Source organism: Leptinotarsa decemlineata, unplaced genomic scaffold, assembly GCF_025532065.1.
Source record: "Leptinotarsa decemlineata unplaced genomic scaffold, Ldec_3_MD MMD2_tig00026328_RagTag_RagTag, whole genome shotgun sequence".
NCBI lineage: Eukaryota > Metazoa > Arthropoda > Insecta > Coleoptera > Chrysomelidae > Leptinotarsa > Leptinotarsa decemlineata.
Window position 1 is genome coordinate 569197 of NW_027412688.1, and position 18776 is coordinate 587972.

General features: G+C 34.4%; 1 protein-coding gene across 2 annotated transcripts; it reads right to left on the reverse strand.

Annotated features, from left to right (window-relative positions):
* Positions 1–3339: 3339 nt before the first annotated feature.
* Positions 3340–18211, reverse strand: LOC111514548 (F-box protein pallbearer). Of its 2 annotated transcripts, XM_074182739.1 has the most exons (5): positions 17282–18156; positions 13887–14135; positions 9291–9456; positions 9075–9238; positions 3340–4173 (listed from the first exon to the last, which is right to left on the reverse strand). In XM_074182739.1, the coding sequence occupies exons 1-5, from the start codon at positions 18038–18040 to the stop codon at positions 3559–3561; spliced, it is 1953 nt and encodes a 650-aa protein (XP_074038840.1). In that variant the 5' UTR covers positions 18041–18156; the 3' UTR covers positions 3340–3558. The 2 variants fall into 2 exon arrangements, with proteins under 2 accessions (XP_074038840.1, XP_074038839.1); XM_074182738.1 differs by lacking the exons at positions 3340–4173; positions 9075–9238; positions 9291–9456 and having other exon boundaries at positions 14069–16975; positions 17282–18211.
* Positions 18212–18776: the final 565 nt, after the last annotated feature.

An 18776-nucleotide genomic window follows, 5' to 3' on the forward strand; every position in this document is an offset into this window, starting at 1 on the left:
AGGGATATCTGAAATATAAAATTTATAGACTCTAATCAACTTCCCTGAAATATTGATGCATTTTCTAGAGAATGGCTCTGTTTAGTGTTTGTGTTTCTGATATATTCTTTCATATAATAAGGAAAATGATACCAAATTAATAAGCAACATATAGTCGTTAATTCAGTTGGAACAGGAACCAAATTTTTAATTAATTGATGGATGTAGCTGTTACTACGTGGTAGGAAATCATAATGAAAAATGAGAAATTGAATTTTCTGTTTTTTACCACTTTTATTTGTAACTAACATTACTGCAGTTTCGACCTATAAGGACATTTTCAAACTTATACATTAAACAAGGTTTAGGTTAGTTTAATGTGTAAGTTTGAAAATGTCCTTATAAGACGAAACTGCAGTAACGTTTAAAAAAAAGTGGTAATAAACATAGAAATTTTTATTTTTCATAAAGTTTTTAATTGTATCGAACTAGTCGATATTTGATTCAAGAAACTCACAATATATTTTACTTTTGAGCAAAATAACTGATTATCACAAATGTTCATCAAGTATCTGTCAATTGCACAGGAATTTGAAACAGATTGTTCAAAAGGTCGGCAAAGGGCAAATAATCTGTCAAAGTTTAGGGTGATGAGCTGGGAATAAATGTCCTAATTTTTTAGTAGAGGTGGCCATGTGTGATGCGTTTCTAATGAATTAATTGAACTACAGTGATCACCTAATAGAAAAATGTAAGCAGATTGTTACAAATGTCTTCTTTCAGAAATTAACATTCAGTCTACATGTATATATAAAGTATATTTATTAATCACAATGCCAATTTATTTGGTACTTCTGGATTGGCTGGAAATATATCATTTTTTAATGGTACACCCTTTATATTTTCATTTTCAGATGAGCAGTAAAAAAGTAAATTCGAAAATACTGATATAAGAATGTTCTACACATTCTTATATTTTTTTTAACATATACATACAGATGACAGATGTGACTGCTATATTTCAATCAACTCATGGCTGGATCACACAAGGGTGGTCACTCTAGAAGTAAATTAGCATATTCATAGTAGTGGTAAGAAAATACTTAGATAATCAGAAAGTCATCCAAAACCTTGACAGGTTCTTTTTCAGTTATTATCATCTACAGATATTCTGAAATTCATAAAAATATAAGGTGCTCAGTAGTATTTTTCTATAGTATCTATAGGTATTTTTAGAGTAGGTTAAACTTGACTAATTTTGTGTTGTTTTCTCTATTAAAAAACTATCGTTCATACTAATATTTCATCGCAATAAAATTGACCTTTAAGAAAAAGAATTTTATATATATTCTTCTAACTTCACTTCATTCGAAAATAGTTATATCAATACCGATTTATGAATTTTCAAAAAGCAATATCGTTTTTTCATGCAAGCCATTGTATTCATTATTAATCTTCTATATGGAAATAGTTTGCTTTGATTTTTGTATAAAACTGTATATTCTGATTTGAGATAATAAAATTCTCAATATTTAATCCATGTGTTCTTTATTTCCCTTTTTGTCAAATTTTAAAATTTAGAAATTCAATTGTTCATAAGATACAAAACCCTGATTCTACTTAGAAGTACATCAGTGCACTAAAACAAGCGCTTCGCAGAATTTCTATATTTGCAACTGATTTATTTTTTTTGACTACTGTCGCCATCTCGTGGGTAGAAGCTGAACTTTTCGTTCGTAGTATAAAGGTAACTATAATTTTACATTGGGATCCAATGACAGCTCCAAGTTCATGTGACTACTGACCGAGAGATGGCAGATTGGCTTTCGCCATCTCGTGGGCAGAAGTTGAACGTTTCGGCCGTAATTTAAAGAAACCTATAATTTTACACTGAAAAATAAGCATAAGTTTTATGTTAGTGTGGCTATCAGCCAAGAGATGGCGGGATTGTCAATTTTTTTTGAGAACTCGAAATAGTTTTAATGTAAGTGAAAATAGAGATATGCAAAATTAATTTTGTTTTTGGACTACTTTCGCCATCTCGTGGACAGAAGCTGAATATTTCGTTCATAGTATAAAGGTATCTATGATTTTACATTGAGAACCAATGACAGCTCAAAGTTAGTGTGGCTATTGGCCGAGAGATGGCAGAATGGCTTCCGCCATCTCGTGGGCAGAAGTTGAACGTTTCAACCGTAATGTAAAGAAACCTATAATTTTACACTGAAAACTAAAAATAAGTTTTATGTTAGTGTGGCTATCAGCCAAGAGATGGCGGGATTGTCAATTTTTTTTGAGAACTCGAAATAGTTTTAATGTAAGTGAAAATAGAGATATGCAAAATTAATTTTGTTTTTGGACTACTTTCGCCATCTCGTGGACAGAAGCTGAATATTTCGTTCATAGTATAAAGGTATCTATGATTTTACATTGAGAACCAATGACAGCTCAAAGTTAGTGTGGCTATTGGCCGAGAGATGGCTTTCGCCATCTCGTAGGCAAAAGTTGAACGTTTCGGCCGTAATGTAAAGAAACCTATAATTTTACACAGAAAATCTAACAAGTTTTATATTAGTGTGAGTATCAGCCGGGAGATGGTGGGATGATTAAAAATCTTTTTCTGGGAACTTGAATAATTCAAATATAAGTGAAAATAGAAATAATGAAACTGATATGATAATAATGAAACTGTTTCTCATCTTTTTTCGAAAAAGCTTTTTTTCCTTGAATTACTCAAAAAATTTAAATATCTCTAGAACTCTCACAGATGGAAAGAAACTAACTGAAGTTTGTTCGTTTTTCAAATTACAATGTAATAAAATATTGATGTATAGTTTTGGGTCATTGTTTACCTAGTTTAATAGACCAAAGAAAATATAAAATATTCACTGGAAAAATTCATTCAACGCAATTATTTCGAAAAAGTGAAAGAGAAGAAAAAAATTGTCATAATAATTGTCTATCATGAATAAAATTTTCCTTAGCAGGAAGTTCGATCCGAGTATATTATGAATTATCCCGAGAAAAAAATCACGCCGGCCGACGCTGTTCTTCAATTGACTGGGACTTGTTGAAGGTCGCGCTCATTGCCTTTGCACCTCTCGAAAATTCCTGAGCATCGCATCTGTTCGAGAGTTGTTCCAGTGGCATCATTCAGAAAATTCCATCTAGTTATATAAGCATTACCACAAGGTAGGAGAGTCACTCTAGTTCGGAAAATGAAGTGCAAAGTGAGCTAATAAGGCGATGTACATTTGACCATTAGTCTGAAGTTCAGTTAAGAGTTTTTGCGTATAAAATCAAGTTCAATTGTAGAGTGTGGCCAATTACTGTCGAACCTATGGGACAAATAATACAAAAAAATATTAGTTTTTTATTATAAACGACATTTCACTATGGTAATAAACTTTATATAAATCAAACGAACATTTCTCCATTAAGAACTGCAATCAAAATATCCAGCAATATCCTAGAATAACGTTAAAAACCCAAAATCGTCATTTCGACTATTATTGGCAACTAAAATATCAATTAATATGAGAACAGGAATTAAATCTCTATTCACCAGGACTAACCGCTCTACTTCAAATCTATATCCTCAGCCATTTTTCTTTTGCGAGAATTGATGCTAGCGAGGGGACTCTTCAAAAAATTGTCCAGTGTATTACTGACTAACAATTCAATGCTGCTCCTCGATAATATCGATGAAATCTCAGGGTTCTTACTCTCTACCTCCTCAGTACTCTCGTCTTTGAACTCTGTGAGATCCTTCAAGTTCAAATTGAGATCATCTTTCTCGTTATCTTCGGCTGCTTTGTTTCGCTTGAGAGGAATCTCGGGCAGCAAGTTCGACTTTCTTTTTCTGTCCAAATCCATCTGTAAACCCAAGTAACTCTTTGGTAGAATGTGGGTCACTCTGGGCTTGATATTAGTTTTGTACAACTTGGGCGGAGAAGGAGGTGTCTGAGCGTCCGGATTCAATCTATGAGAAGTAGCGGACAGGATGTCATCTCTAGCGCGAACGAGTTCCGTGGTGAGGTCCTTGTATTTCTGATCCCAATCGTCCATGTGCTTCTTTATATCGGCCAGAGTGGCTTCTTGTTCCTGGATTTTGGTGTTTTGTTCTTGAATCTTCTTCTCCTGTTCTCGAATCTTCTGAGATTGCCCTTTCAGGCGTGTATTTAGTTTTCCCAGCTGAAACACAAAGAATAGATTATATATATGTTTTTTGACGGTACGATCTATTCATTTATATTATTGTATTGTTGTTCACTCTAATTGAGTGAAATGGGTTTTGAACCCGTAAATGAATAATTCATTATGGAAAAGATCAGATGGATTTCACAAAATTTGACTGACCTCAAAAAGAGGTTCGTGGAATTTGGTATCAAATTTCTCAAAACATTAAACTTTAAAACAAAAAAAACCCATATACTCGAAAACAGAATATGGAATGAGAGCTGGAATTTACTGAGTGGGGAGAATCTTAATTTCAGTTAGCCCACTCGGTCAGTACACACCACTTTTCCAGGTTAAAATGTATGCAATCTTGAAATACGCGAGGAACATTAATTTGTGTCCTCAAGGAAATGAGCGGATCAATATTTTCACAGATATCCGTTTAGAAAATCGAATTCACAGCCCACGAGTGTATCAGTCTTAAAAGCAAATATTCTGATAAAAAAAACAGTTTCTTCCAAATAATTTTTTAAACTCAAGGTGAACCCTTCGAGATGCTTTGTTCTGTATCGTTTCCTTACTCGTTTCTTGATCTAGACTAGAGCAAGAAAGCGGTACATGTGCCCAGTTGGAATGACTAGCTCTTGCAAGGTCGCAGGTCGTTTCTTGATTTTTCAATAGAAATACAATTATAAATAAGTACTCTCATTCTGACGCCATCTACAGAAATACTCTACTTCTTTTCAATACTTGTCACTGTAAACCAAATTAGTTACACTGGTATTGGAGACACTCCAAGAATACCAATAAAACAAGGAATACGGTTAACTTGAGAATTTAAATAGGGTGCCGCGTTTGCTCACACTCGAACAAAAACAGTGTCGTGAAGATGTTTCAATTGAGTGTTTAGCGAAGTTTCAAAGGAACAAGGCATAATTTTTGCGTCCTTTTATAACCATGGATTTGTAACAAAGTTCCATCACACCCAGAGACAAAAGAACAATTAAAACAGATTTTGGTCGCAATGACCGCAATGAATTGAAGTTTGAATTGCTATCTCATAAACCTTATTCGCAAGATATAGCCCGGCGGATTATTTCCTGTTCTCAAACTTGAAAAAATGGCTCAGCGGTCAAAAAGTTTTCAACGAAGAAGTGATGTTGGCAGTTAATGGCTATTTTGAGGAGCAAGACAGTACTTATAATAAAAAACGGTATCGAACGTCGCTGGAGAAAGTATATAGAGATGCAAGATTATGTTGAAAAATAAATAATTTTTTTCGAAAATTTTTGTTGGGCCGAGTATTTCTGGGACCACCCTCATAAGGCACTAAACCTGAGTTGAGTTCTGGAAATTCAATGTCCAGAACTCAAGGCTGTTGGTTTACCTCATTCAGAACTGGCTCATTTTCTTCTTCCCTGAAGACTTCCGTTGTTACTTCACTACATAAAGGTGGTGATTTAGATAATCCCTCCAATCTGCGTCCTATTTCCTTAATACCGACTTTAGCAAAAATTATTGAGAAATTCGTCAAAGTACGTTTAGATGAATTCTTAAAATTGCACTGTATTATAAGCAAAAACCTGGGTTTCAAGAGGAAAAAGATACAAATGATGCTATCTTCTCTTTTTTATATGAAATTTACTCTGAATTGAATGCTGGTGAAATAGCCGCTGCAATTTTTTGCGATATTTCAAAGGCGTTTGATTGCGCCAATCATAAAATTTTATTAAAAAAACTTCATAAATATGGATGTAGAGGTGTAACGAACACTTGGTTCGAATCGTACCTTTCAGGTCGGAATCAAATGGTGAAGACGACGGAACTCTCGGAGAACAGGGCCATTGAATCTGATGTACCACAGGGTTCTGTGTTAGGCCCTATTCTGTTTCTGTTATATATGAATGACATATCTATGATTAACATATCTGGTAGTTTCAGTCTATTCGCGGATGATACTACAATATTGTGGAAAGAAAAAACTCAATGGAGCTAAATAAAATAATATCATTCGACTTGAAGAACGTGAAGAGCTGGTGCGATGCAAATTTACTCTCTCTAAATGCATCCAAAACGAATATAATATCATTCAAATGTTCGCTTGATGACATTTCAATAGACAAATATATTACAAAATAAATTAAACACAAAGTTTCTCGGCGTATTCATTGATAATAGGCTGAAATTTGATGAGCACCTTAAACAACTGTAGAGTAAGATCTCCTCAGGATGTTATGCAGTTAGAGTGGTTTTTCAAACGAGTTGGGTTTCCATGTCGCAAAGACCGTTTACCATGCACTTGTTGAATCTCAACTACGTTATGGAATACCTTTTTTGGGGAGCATGCAACTCATCCCTCCTCTCTTCTGTATTGATATTACAGAAGGGAGCACTAAGATGTCTCTGTAAAGTTAAACCCAGAGAATCGTGTAGGGATTTGTTCACTGCCAATAAAATGTTAACAGTCATCGCACTTTTTATCTTAGAGACAGTTTGCCTTATTTATAAACATAAATCGAAGTTCAACTTTGCTTCTACTCATTATGCTACTCGCAATAGCAATAATACCTTTAGACTTCCCATCCCAACCTCGAATTTAATCAAGGATTCCATATACGATAATGGTGGTAAATTGTTCAATCATTCACCATTAGAAATGAGATCCGCAAATTTAAGCAACGTTCATTTCAAAAAGGCGGTGAAGAACCTATTTGTGGATAGACCCTATTATAGTTTGGAAGAGTATTTTAGCGAATCCTTTTAATAATATATTACTAATATTTTTACTACTATTGTACTATCATCACTTTATACATGGAGGTATTTTATCTATACATTTTTAGAACTTTTTTTTATATTTACATTTATTCATTTTTGGAACTTTTTTATATTTACATTTATACTTTTTTAGTATTTTTTTTATATCAACATTGTATTTCTTGGACTTCGTCAATAAGATGCAAATCTTCGGACAATCAATCAATCAATCAAATATACTTTATTGCCCAAAGAACTACATCTTGTAGACAAAGTCATAAATAATATGTAAGATACAAAAATCTACATAAAAAAACATACACAATTTAAACAAAATACAATAAACATAACCTAAAAATGTGAAATACACTGAGATATACAGCTGGAAATAACAGGACATAGAAATAAAAGTTAAGATTTAAGTGAATCGTCAAGATACTCCTGAACTGAATAATAGGCCCTATCAACAAGTAGCATTTTACCTGCTTTTTTAAATTCGTTAAGCACTATAATTTCTTTAATTCGGGCTGGGAAGTGGTTAAACAGTTTGATCCCGTTGAATATAATTGAATCCCTAACAAGGGAGCTCGCAGGAATAGGCAGATCTATGTTACTATTGTGGCTACAAGTATTATATGAGGAAGGGGGAGATGCACAAGAATATTTTTTTATCAAGCAAATTGATTCCAAGATAAACAGGGCAGCTACTGTTAAAATACCGTGAGCTATGAAAGGAGGCTTGCATGGATCCCTGGGAGCTGCTTTGCACATATATCGGACAGCCCTTTTTTGGAGCACAAAAATCATTTGAAATAAATCTCTAGAACAGACTCCCCAGAAGGCAATTCCATATTTAATATGGGGATCTATTAGAGCGAAATAAGCTGTTCTTGAATGGGAGTAGCCTAGTTCTCTAGAAATCATTCTTAGTGCATAGCAACCTGAGGCAAGCTTCTTGCTTAGGTTTATTGTGTGATTTTTAAATTTCAGTTTATCATCAATGTTCAACCCTAGAAATTTATAGTTATGTACCCTGTCTAAGATTTTGTCACCAAGGCAGATCTCAGGTAAGTTGCAGTGGAAAGTAAGTATGCTAGTTTTATTGATATTAAATGATAACTTATTGCAGTTGCTCCGTTCTTTGATTTTGTTGATGTCAGCTGAGATGGCATCTTGAAGGGTAGGAATGTCCTTGTTGTGCCATAATAAAGTGGTGTCATCAGCAAAGAGAGTAATTGTGGCCGTTATATCTATAGAAGCTAAGTCATTTATGTAGATAAGAAACAAAATTGGGCCAAGGATCGATCCTTGTGGTACACCACATTTGATAGTTTGAGCAGAGGAACACTCGGTTGTTTTAACTACCTGTTTGCGACCTGATAAGTACGAATGAAACCAGTGGAGAGTGTTGCCTCTGAAGCCATACTGTTGCAACTTATTAAGAAGGATCTCATGGTTGACACAGTCGAAAGCTTTCGATAGATCACAGAAAATAGCAGCGACTGCTGCTCAGACCTATGATTTACAGTGCAACCAGACACGTCAAAGACGATCTCCTTGTTGTGTCCAATTTATTCCTGTTTTTATGCTATTAATGGTTTCTATATGAAGCCGGGCTCAGAATAGACCCCTTCAAAATTTCTTCTTTTACACATAGAATCGGTATCGGTTGAAAGTTCAGGCAATGATACCAGCTGTTCCATCAATCCCTTGAGGCATACACACCGATTCTAAGTATGACATTACTGAAAGTAGATATCTCTGTCTGTACCTCACTTCTCACTCTACTATGAAAAACAACTTTGACTGAACAAAAGAAGTAGAGAACTAGTTGACGACTATTTGTATACCCAACTGTAACGTGAATGAAAATAATCGAAATAAACAATGTGGACTTCAAATAGACTGCAGACTACTCACGAGGAATCCTAGATCTGTGAAAATAGGAATTTTCAAACAATTGGTATGTTACAATCTACAATTCAAAATTGGAAAAAAGGGGTTTTTAGTGTTCAGATCGTGTCACAAACAATATAAAAACAAAAGTGGAAAAATGGAATGTTATAGTTCTATAGCTAATGTTCAAATGTTCCAGATCCTTGCCTCTTCACAACACACAACTCATTTAAGGAACGACACAAAAATGGGCAGTACCTCACCTTTTCGCACAACTTTTGCGTGCTCTGAGTCAAATACGAAATGTGGTGTTTGTGAGTCTTGCTCTGCTTCTTGACTCGATGCAGTTCGTTTGAGAGCACGTGTGGGGCATACAGACTCTTCGTCTTTTTCGAATTTGTCGCCGTTACACATTCATAAGATTTCACTGAAATAAGGTTTACTATTATTGGAGAAGCGCAAGCACAGAAGATATTCACCTGTTCGATAAACAACTAGCTCTTTGACTGTCGGTAAGATGTGTTCGTCGAAGTGTTCCATCGCCATACTGCTGAGGTCACGCAATTCTTGCAGCAGTTGATGCGTACGAGGAGGTGCCTGATCACGCTCGACTAGATTCAATACGCTTTTAATTTCATCGAGTACCTACAAAAAAATTGAACAACTAACTCAAAACATACATGGAGATGGACTTATAATGATGATAATGATAATCTTCTAAAATGTTTTTGTTACAATATAAAAATCATAATGAAAACAATCTGAAGTGAAAAACCTGGAGAATATATGTAGTGTTTTCGTATTCAAAGCAAATTTGAAAATTCTCATGTAATTAGTGTTTAAACAACAACATAAACTAATTAACCCAACAAAAACTATAAGTATAAAAACCGGTATAGTAGTAGAAAAAATTGGGAGTGTCTACTGAGCCAACTGCCCTACAATGGTCTGCAATACGTGTAACTTAGAAATTACTCCTGGTGAAGGGGTATGTTCTGATAGTCGTCAAGTAACAACACATTCTACCCTTAACTGTTCAGGAATATCCACAAAGGAGATGAATACATTGAAGCAAGAAGTGGAAGATCTGAAGCAAAAGGAGAAACAAGAAGTCAACAATTTTGAAGAGATAGTTATGGAACTGGAGGAAAGAAAGAAGAAATCTAAAAATGTTATTATATTAAATATTAAAGAGTCAATTAAAACAAATGAAAAAGAGAGAGTAGAAGATGAAATGAAATAGAAGATGATAAATTAATAAATAAAAACCATTTTTCAATGATTCCAGAATGGTTTCAACATGAGAATATACATAATAAATATATTACCAAACAAAACAAAGAAAATCAAGGATGATATTTTATATAGTTCATGATTTTTTTTTGAATTGGAAAACATTTATTGAATCTTTCAACGAAAGTGGGAGTTTGTTAAACTCATTCTACCTTTATAAAATGAAGACTCCATCGTACTAGTCAAATTAGTTCGAGGAAGGTGGAATTTTTGGGAGCTACTCACTCTTGTTAAGTGGTTATAGATTTGAGATTTATATATACAGAATTCATCAAAATAAGTTGGAAGCAAGTTATGTATTACTTTGAAAATGAATATCATTGCTAACTCTTACAGTCTCTGGGAAACAGACAGCCACTGCAATGTACTTAACATGTTTTATATACTAGAGAGAAAGAGAGAGAGAGAGAAAAAGAACTTTATTGTCCAAAGAACAGAATTCTTGTTAACAAAGTTTAGAAATACATTTATGTATGTACACATATATCTATATATACACACACACACATATACATATGTAACACAAAGGGATCAATTCAAAATTAAATAAACACCTTAAAATAATAAAACCAAGTAAAATAATATAAAGTGCGTATACAAGTGATTGCAATGTTAGTCAAAATCTTCATTATAATATTCATCTAAAGTATAAAAAGCTTTATTTAGCAAAACACATTTTACAGCACTTCGAAAATTTTTATATGAAGAAAGGAGCGAAGATATACTGGCAAATGATTGAACATTTTCCTTGCATTGTATATTATGCATTTTTTTATTAATGCGCTTTTAGGAATGGGTAGTGCTATTAAGTGGCTATTATGCCTGGTATTATAAGAGTTTGTTGAATCACTGATAGTATTAAATTTTTTGTGTATCATACACACACTTTCAAGGATAAAAATGCATGTCAGAGTCAAGATTTTTTGATCAATAAACAGGGGTTTACAGCAATCTCTCGGTTTTACCTTACAAATATATCTAACCGCTCTCTTTTGTAAGATAAACACAGACTGTAACAAGAACTGAGAAGCATTACCCCAGAAGCAAATTCCATATCTTAGACGGGATTCTATTACCGCAAAATAGACTGTTTTTGCAGCTTGCAAGTTGAGTTCTCTGGTAATAACCCTTAAAACATAGCATCCCGAAGCCATCCTATTACATAGATTAGAGATGTGGATATCAAAGGATAGATTATTATCTACATGCAAACCCAAGAATTTACTTGATGAGACGGAGCTAATTAAAGTATTTCCTAGAAAAATTTCATTTAATATACATTTAAAGGTTAGTATGCAGGTTTTTGTGGTATTGAATGCCAGTCTGTTAGCATCACACTACTTTTTAACGATGTCTAGATCAACCGATATATTATTATATAGTTCAGTATTGTCTTTTGAGTGCCAAACAATAGTAGTGTCATCAGCAAATAGAGTTATTTTTCCTTTCGTATTGATGAGAGATAGGTCATTTATGAAGAGCAGGAACAGTAGTGGACCTAGTACTGAACCTTGCGGAACCCCACAAGATACCAACAGAGGTTCAGATCTCTTATTATTAACTAATACAGACTGGGTGCGATCTGACAAATAAGAATGAAACCATTTCAACGCTACATCTCTGAAACCATACATTTCCAATTTATTCAAGAGAATTTTGTGATTTACGCAGTCGAATAGAATACCTATTCACTTGTAAAATAATCCTCATTCTACGATTCGGTAACTTTTGTAAAGCCGATACCTTATTTTGGTCAAATGAGTATAACAGACTAGCACAATAATCAAAATGAGGTTGGATTATACAATTATATAATGTAATTTTTGAGTACATCGAAAGCTGAGATGAAATTCTTGAGAAAAAATATATTTTTTTAGTAATTTTTCTACATATATAATCAAAATGAGCATGAAGAGATAAACGATTATCCACCATGAAACCTAAGTATTTGAATTCACTTACAAACTCTATTACATCACTTGCAATTTGAGAGAGAGAGAGAGAGAGAGGATATGCTTTATTGTATACATGATAAATCATGGTTACAAAGCTTAAAAATAGTACAAAATAATACATATAAAATATTAAAATCAGTACAAGGTGTGTGTACACACACACCAACAGACACACACATGCATAGTACATACATTAAACACAATAAAGTCCTAAGCCTGAGTCAATTTTTACAAGAGAGAAAATATATATATATATATATATATGTATGAATAATACAACTATGATAGCGTGTCACTGAAATATTCCTCAAGGTGGTAATACGGTCTAACAACCAAAATATTTTTTACAGCTTTTCTGAACTGCTTAAGAGGTATAATGTCTTTAATTTCATCAGGTAAATGATTGAATATTTTGCATCCATTGTAAATGAATGAATCTTTAAATAAAGTGGAAGTCGGTCTCGGAAGTTTAATATTATTGTCTTGTCTAGTAGTGTAATGAACTTGGGGTGACCCAAATCTGTCAATATGTGTCTTTATTAATAAATCTTATGTTGATATTGTTGATGAGTGATAGCTTATAACCAGTTGATAAGATCATACGTTTTGTTTTGGAGGTGTTGAGTTTTAATTTATTGCGATTCATGTACTTGAAAACATTTCTTTGTTCATTATTCATTTGGTTAGCTACTGTTTCTATATTATCCCCTGAAATTGATAACAAAGTGTCGTCTACGAAAAGGTTCATGAAATCACAACCATGGATGGTATCTATATCATTCAGGTAGATTAAAAATAATATAGGTCGCAAAACACTCCCCTGAGGTACCCCGAAAATGACATCGCGAGATGATGACACTGAATCCTTTATTTTGGTTACCTGTTTGCGTTGTGATCAATAATCAGTCAGCCATAACAAAACAGTTTCCATGATACCAATACTTTGCAGTTTATTTATTAATATGTGGCGATCAATTGTCTCAAAATCTCTTTTAAGATCTAAAAATGCGGCTATATTATAATGTCCCTTATCTATTGATTCTTTCCATTTCGATATTGTGACTTGTAATGCAGACTCACATGAATGGTGTTTTCTGAAACCTGACTGATATTTCAGTAAAATATCATTATTTTCTAGATATTCAATGAGTTGATTATAAACTGCGAGTTCTAATATTTTTTCAATACAAGGCAAAGTGTTGATTGGTCTAAATTCCCAGGATTTATTTGTGTTAGGGACTTTCTGAATTGGCACAAGTACTCAAAGATGTATTTATAAAATGCAACAATGTATGTCCTATAACATCAAACGTTTTTTTTTTAATAAGTTTGCAAGTAAGAATTTCACTGCTGTATTTCATTTCCACTCCGCTGATCAATTTAGACAGATCTGCTAACTCCAACATTGGGACGATTGGACTTTGATTTCAATGTCATAACCATATACCCATGATTCGTCCCCAGTTATTACCCTTTTAAGTAAATCAGGATCGCCGTTGACGTCATTCAACAAGTTCCTGAACGACGCTCATACAACGATTTTTTTGGACAAAATTCGGCGATTTTGGAACGAAAAAGTCGCAGGAACTGTTAACATATGTTCGAGTCGTGTGTACCAACCCAAAAAAATCGCTAATCGAAGTAAGTAGCCCGCGAAATTTGAACATCAACTTTATTTTTTGAACGGACCTCGTATATTCTACTTGCATTTAGTTTCATTGCCAGACGTTTTAAGGTGTTTTTACTGTTTACTGAATGATGTTTCTATAGAAAACAAATTCTGAAATATGACAGTTTCTTGTCCACTGATAGACTGCTTCGACTCACCTTTCCTGGAATAAAACAAAGCACATTCATTTCAATGAATTTGATGTAAGTCATATTCAACATGCTGATCCTGGTTTCAACCGCTTGAAGGATGTCACAATGTCTTGAGAGGGGATGAGCTCTTCTCTCAGATTCCCTCCGTGGCAACATCGATTTGAGCTTTTTGAATATAGCTGAATGTCTCTTGTCCAGCTGAATAAAACCCCTTGACAACAAGTTCCCGCAGACTTGATTGAACCTTGTACACACCTGAAAACGATGTAAAGCCATAAAGCACATAATTTACTAAAAAGAAATACGAGGGTAATCTCAGAAGTACCGGGCCAGACCTATAGATGGCGGTGGATGTTTGAAAAATATCACCGTATTAGAAAGTATACAATCCATAAAGCATATGTTTCAAGTTTGAAGATGCTGCGTTGTTCAGTATTTGTTTGACTGCCATCACTAGCGAAGGTTTTCGGTGAATTTGTCAAAATGGAGAAAATTGGTCATCGTTATGTGGACTTTACTCTAGGTGAGTCTGCTCCTTCAGCAGTCGCAGTGGTCGATCAAATGATCTATAAAGTTTGCTGTTTTGTTTTCAAAAATAAGAAGTTTTTTGAATCAGAGAAAATTAAATAGGTACATTTACGAAACTCGTAATAAACAGTTATTAGTTCCACCAAAGCATTTCACAAGTCTATACCAGAAAGGTATTTATTACAATGGATGTAAACTTTTTAATAAGCTACCTAATTCGATTAAGGAATGCAAAAAATCTGGTACATTCAAACAAGAAATTAAAGAACTCCTTTTTATGAAAACGTACTACAGTGTTGAGGAATTTCTAACTGACTTATAACACTTAATTTTTATTTAAATGTTCATGCAACATGTAACTGCGACATCTGTCTAACTCAACAGGAAAATTTCTGTATATAACATGTAATTTCTACTTCTTTGCTCACACCTGACATGTTTGTTTTCATTCACTTTTCATTTTATTCACTATATAACTTTTTTAATGTGCATTGTATATGTTGTTTATTATATTATTGTATTAATTTTTAGATAATGAAAATTCTGATAACCATTCATCTGTTTCACGATTTAAAAATTGTATGGATGATTTCTGGCATGATATATACAAATAAAATAAATAAAATAACTATTTGGGAATCAATTGCCGAGTCCTTTTTTTCCCAAAAATGAATCTCTCATTAAAATATACCCCCTTTCAATTATATAATTAGCTTCCCATACATTTTTTCGAAAAAATATCTGTTATATTACTAAAAGAAAGTGGTAGTGTCAATTTACTCAATGAAAATCATAATAAAATTAAACAAAAATTATTCAAAAAATTAATCTTCACAATAATTCACTGAAAATTTTTACTAAAATTATTCATATATTTCAGTAGTGACTTGAATCAGTAAAACAATCTTAAATATATCACATTTCATAAAATTATTGCTGCTCTAGAACCTTCTTCAACTCGAATCAGGAACTAAAAGATTGATATTCGCGTCTGTCGTCACAGAATTCATAAACTTCTGTTCCCCTCCTCTTATTGACAGGGAATGCGCAGCAGTCACAACTTTCTCCTTCATCATGCCAGTCCTCTCCCACTTCCCGCTGCCGCAGTTCTTGCACGCTTCTGTCGGTATGACTTCCAGACACACGATCCTGTTACCGCAATGCCCGCACTTGAAAAACCTTTTCAACGCATCGAAAACCTTCAGCGGGTGCCTCTCAGACTTGCACTGATCCGCAGCTGAGAAGCTCGTGTACTTGCACACGAGACACCTCACCGCTTTACATGCGATCTTGAAAGTGCTAGTCATTTTCTCTTCCATTCTTTCTTTGGCTTCGAGCTTGTCAAAGTATTTTTCCTTCTCCTCTTCGTCTCTGGCCTCCAGGAGATCCATGTGGCTTGATGTGGCTGCCATCATTTTCTTGAAGCGCTGGGATATTAAGTCACTCTCAGCTAGTTTGCTTTTCTTTGCCGGACTGTTAACTTCCAAGTTTTCTTCTAAAAACCTTTTTTTGCCAGAACCTTTCAGATTGTTTGGGTTGGCTTTCTTCAGGGGGCCCTTTTCCTGGATCAATCTGATGGCATTCAGCTTGGCCCTGTCGGCGTGTCTGGATGTGACTGGCTTGTTGAGGTCTATGAAGCTCCCCGAACCTGGACTGGATAGCTTTGGAAATCCTAGGCCAATAGCCGAAGGACTTTGAAAGAAAGGTGGTCGTTCTTTTGCACTCAAGTTTGTGCCGGTTTCGGACTTGCTGTTCATTTTCTTTGGAGTGGATTTTTCTTCCGCTTTTGTAATGACTTTCAAATCAACACTTTTGCTCCTGTTTTCTTTTTGGTTGACTTCCGGTTGAACATTACCAAGCAAGTTTCCATTTTGCTTTTCAACAGCTATCTGGGATTCAGATGGTGAAATTTTGTCATCAGTGACTTCCGTTTTGTCAGCCTGGCTCACTCCATTGGTCTGTTTTTTAGCTTTGAGCTTGTTGATCACGTTTAGAGCAATGCTTTTGGACTCTTCCAATGTTATATCCGAAGATCGTGTCCCTGAAAAGTTATTTTTTGTTTCCAAGTTGTTTGACCCTCCCAACTTTTTCAACAACTCAAGATCTCTCATCCTTTGTGCCTGCGACACGTCCAATCTAGCGGCGCTTTGTTTTTTTTTCGTCGTCGAGTTAGTTTTAGCTTTGAGGACATTGTTTGAGTTTGTATTTGTTCCGTCGAATCTAGAATTCAAACTCTGAAGACGGTTTGTATCCTTCAGTTCCAGTTTGGCACTTTTTTTAGATGGTATGGCCATGTAAGATTTTCCAGCATAAAATACTTCGTTTTTTCCCAACACTTTGTTCCTGAGAGCCGTTAAACCTCTGCCTGAAAAGTTAGCTTGCAACTCTGATCTCTTGCTACATTTTTGGTACTCTTGTTTAATGTGGAACACACAGAACTCGCATCGATTTTTGTTCACTATAGCAGTGCATTTTTCTCCATTTTTCTTTATGCTTTTGCATGTCCCAAAGTCTTTGGACTGACCCATGATCATTACTTTTTGTGGGTTGTCTATGCTGAGACTTGCCTGAAACAAAAAATTGGATTTCATATTATTTTCGGTTTCATTGTTATTATCAATGTAAGTATTCCATAAGATAGTTCACACAATGCTAGGGATTCAAACCTGTTTTGAAAGTCCAGTTTTTCGCATTGTCTTAATATATCAATTCAAAAATTTAAATTGATTACAATAGGTTTTAAATAGTAATTATAATTTATTTGACCATTATGATACAATAATTACGGTGGGTTGAAAAACAATTTTATAATTACAAATAACATTAAGGTCGAACACCTGAAACATATACAGAGATAAATTATAATGACTTACCTCGTCCTTAGATCCGTCCCGCTTGTCCAAAACATTGGGATTCAGTAAACCAACAACAGTCCCGACACTGGTTTTCCACAACTGGCTGTGAGCACTACTAAATAAAAACACAGCAACAGTTTTTATGTCTTCCCTTAGATCACTTAAAGTCCAAATGCTGTATTGATTTCCTTTCTGGGAAGTCTTGACGGTACTCTTATTGACTATAACCCCGGCTATTACCCAATCACTGTCTTGTTTTTTGAACTGCAAATGGTAGCTAATTCTAGATAAAAACACTGCCTCACGTCCGAGCATTCGTTCTTGTAGAACCGCTGACGAAATCATGGGATTTATTATTCGCATGCCAAAAATGGGATCGGAATAAACGTCTTGTTTTTCTAAAGTTTGTGCCTTGACCTTTGAAGGTGGTTGTACCGGTTGGGACAGAGCAGATTTTTTTTTCCAGAGCGATAGTCTTTGTTTTGTGCTACTCCCTGCAACAGGCGAAGTACCCAAAATATCTTTCACGACTTTTCCACACTGGTTGTATTTGCTACTTTCCCAATTTCTATTGCTTTCATCTTCAGAAGAATCCGTATCTCCGCTTCGAACGACACTTTTGATTGGGTCTTCTGCAACTTGTGGCACACTGTCTTCACTTTGAAATAAATCGGTATCTTTTAGAGATCTGCCATTTTTTCCAGAATATTCCAATTCGTCCGAAGCTGCTGATAATAACGCATCTAGCATACTTTCATCTTCTTCGACCACTGCCATTTTTACGATTGATGAATTCTAAGAAAATTCACGGCAGAACCAAATCACCAAACATAAATTCCCGCTTTTAATTTATCGAACGTCACACGTCAAAAATACCAAAATAAATATAATACACAATTAATTGAAGTGTAAAATTACCATATCTATTATTATATGAAACTCAAAGAATACATACAATTCTGTTTTTTGCTAGTTCGTCGTAGGATAAAAACGAAAATATTTTTTCCAGGGCTACATCTGGAAGATACAATAAAGGCGATCCACTCATCTTGGTATTTATGTAATTGCCTAAGATCTGGAATCTGAAAATTTTTCAATATGTGCAATCAATTTGCATTGTTGAATTAGTTTCGAGTTCACAAACGGTATTTTTAGTACAAAATAATGAAATAACCAATAACAAACAATTAATGGCACTGCTAATATAAAATTTATTTCTTTTGAGAGTTGACACTTGACACAATAACATAAAGAGAAGAGTAAACAATCAGAATTGCCACTCTCAAGTAAGGAGAAAGTTAAGCGATTTTCTTGCGCAGTCACGCTGTCATCTTTTCAGTACGACTTTTCATTGGTTGAAACAGACAAACAACTCGTTTTGAAGCTGTGATTGTGGTCACAAAAAGAATAATTTACTGTTCTGGGTCACAGAACAGTTGGAAGTTCTGTGTCGGAATTCGGATATTTTCACACAAATAATTTGCTGCTCTGAACCTGACCTAGCCCTTCGGTA

Bases quoted from the DNA above. Each gene is read 5' to 3' on its own strand.
- LOC111514548 (XM_074182738.1), bottom strand. From the start codon at position 18,040: ATGGCAGTGGTCGAAGAAGATGAAAGTATGCTAGATGCGTTATTATCA. The intron at 16,976-17,281 runs GTAAGTCATTAT...TTTTTGTTTCAG, and splicing joins GGGACGGATCTAAGGACGAG to GCAAGTCTCAGCATAGACAA.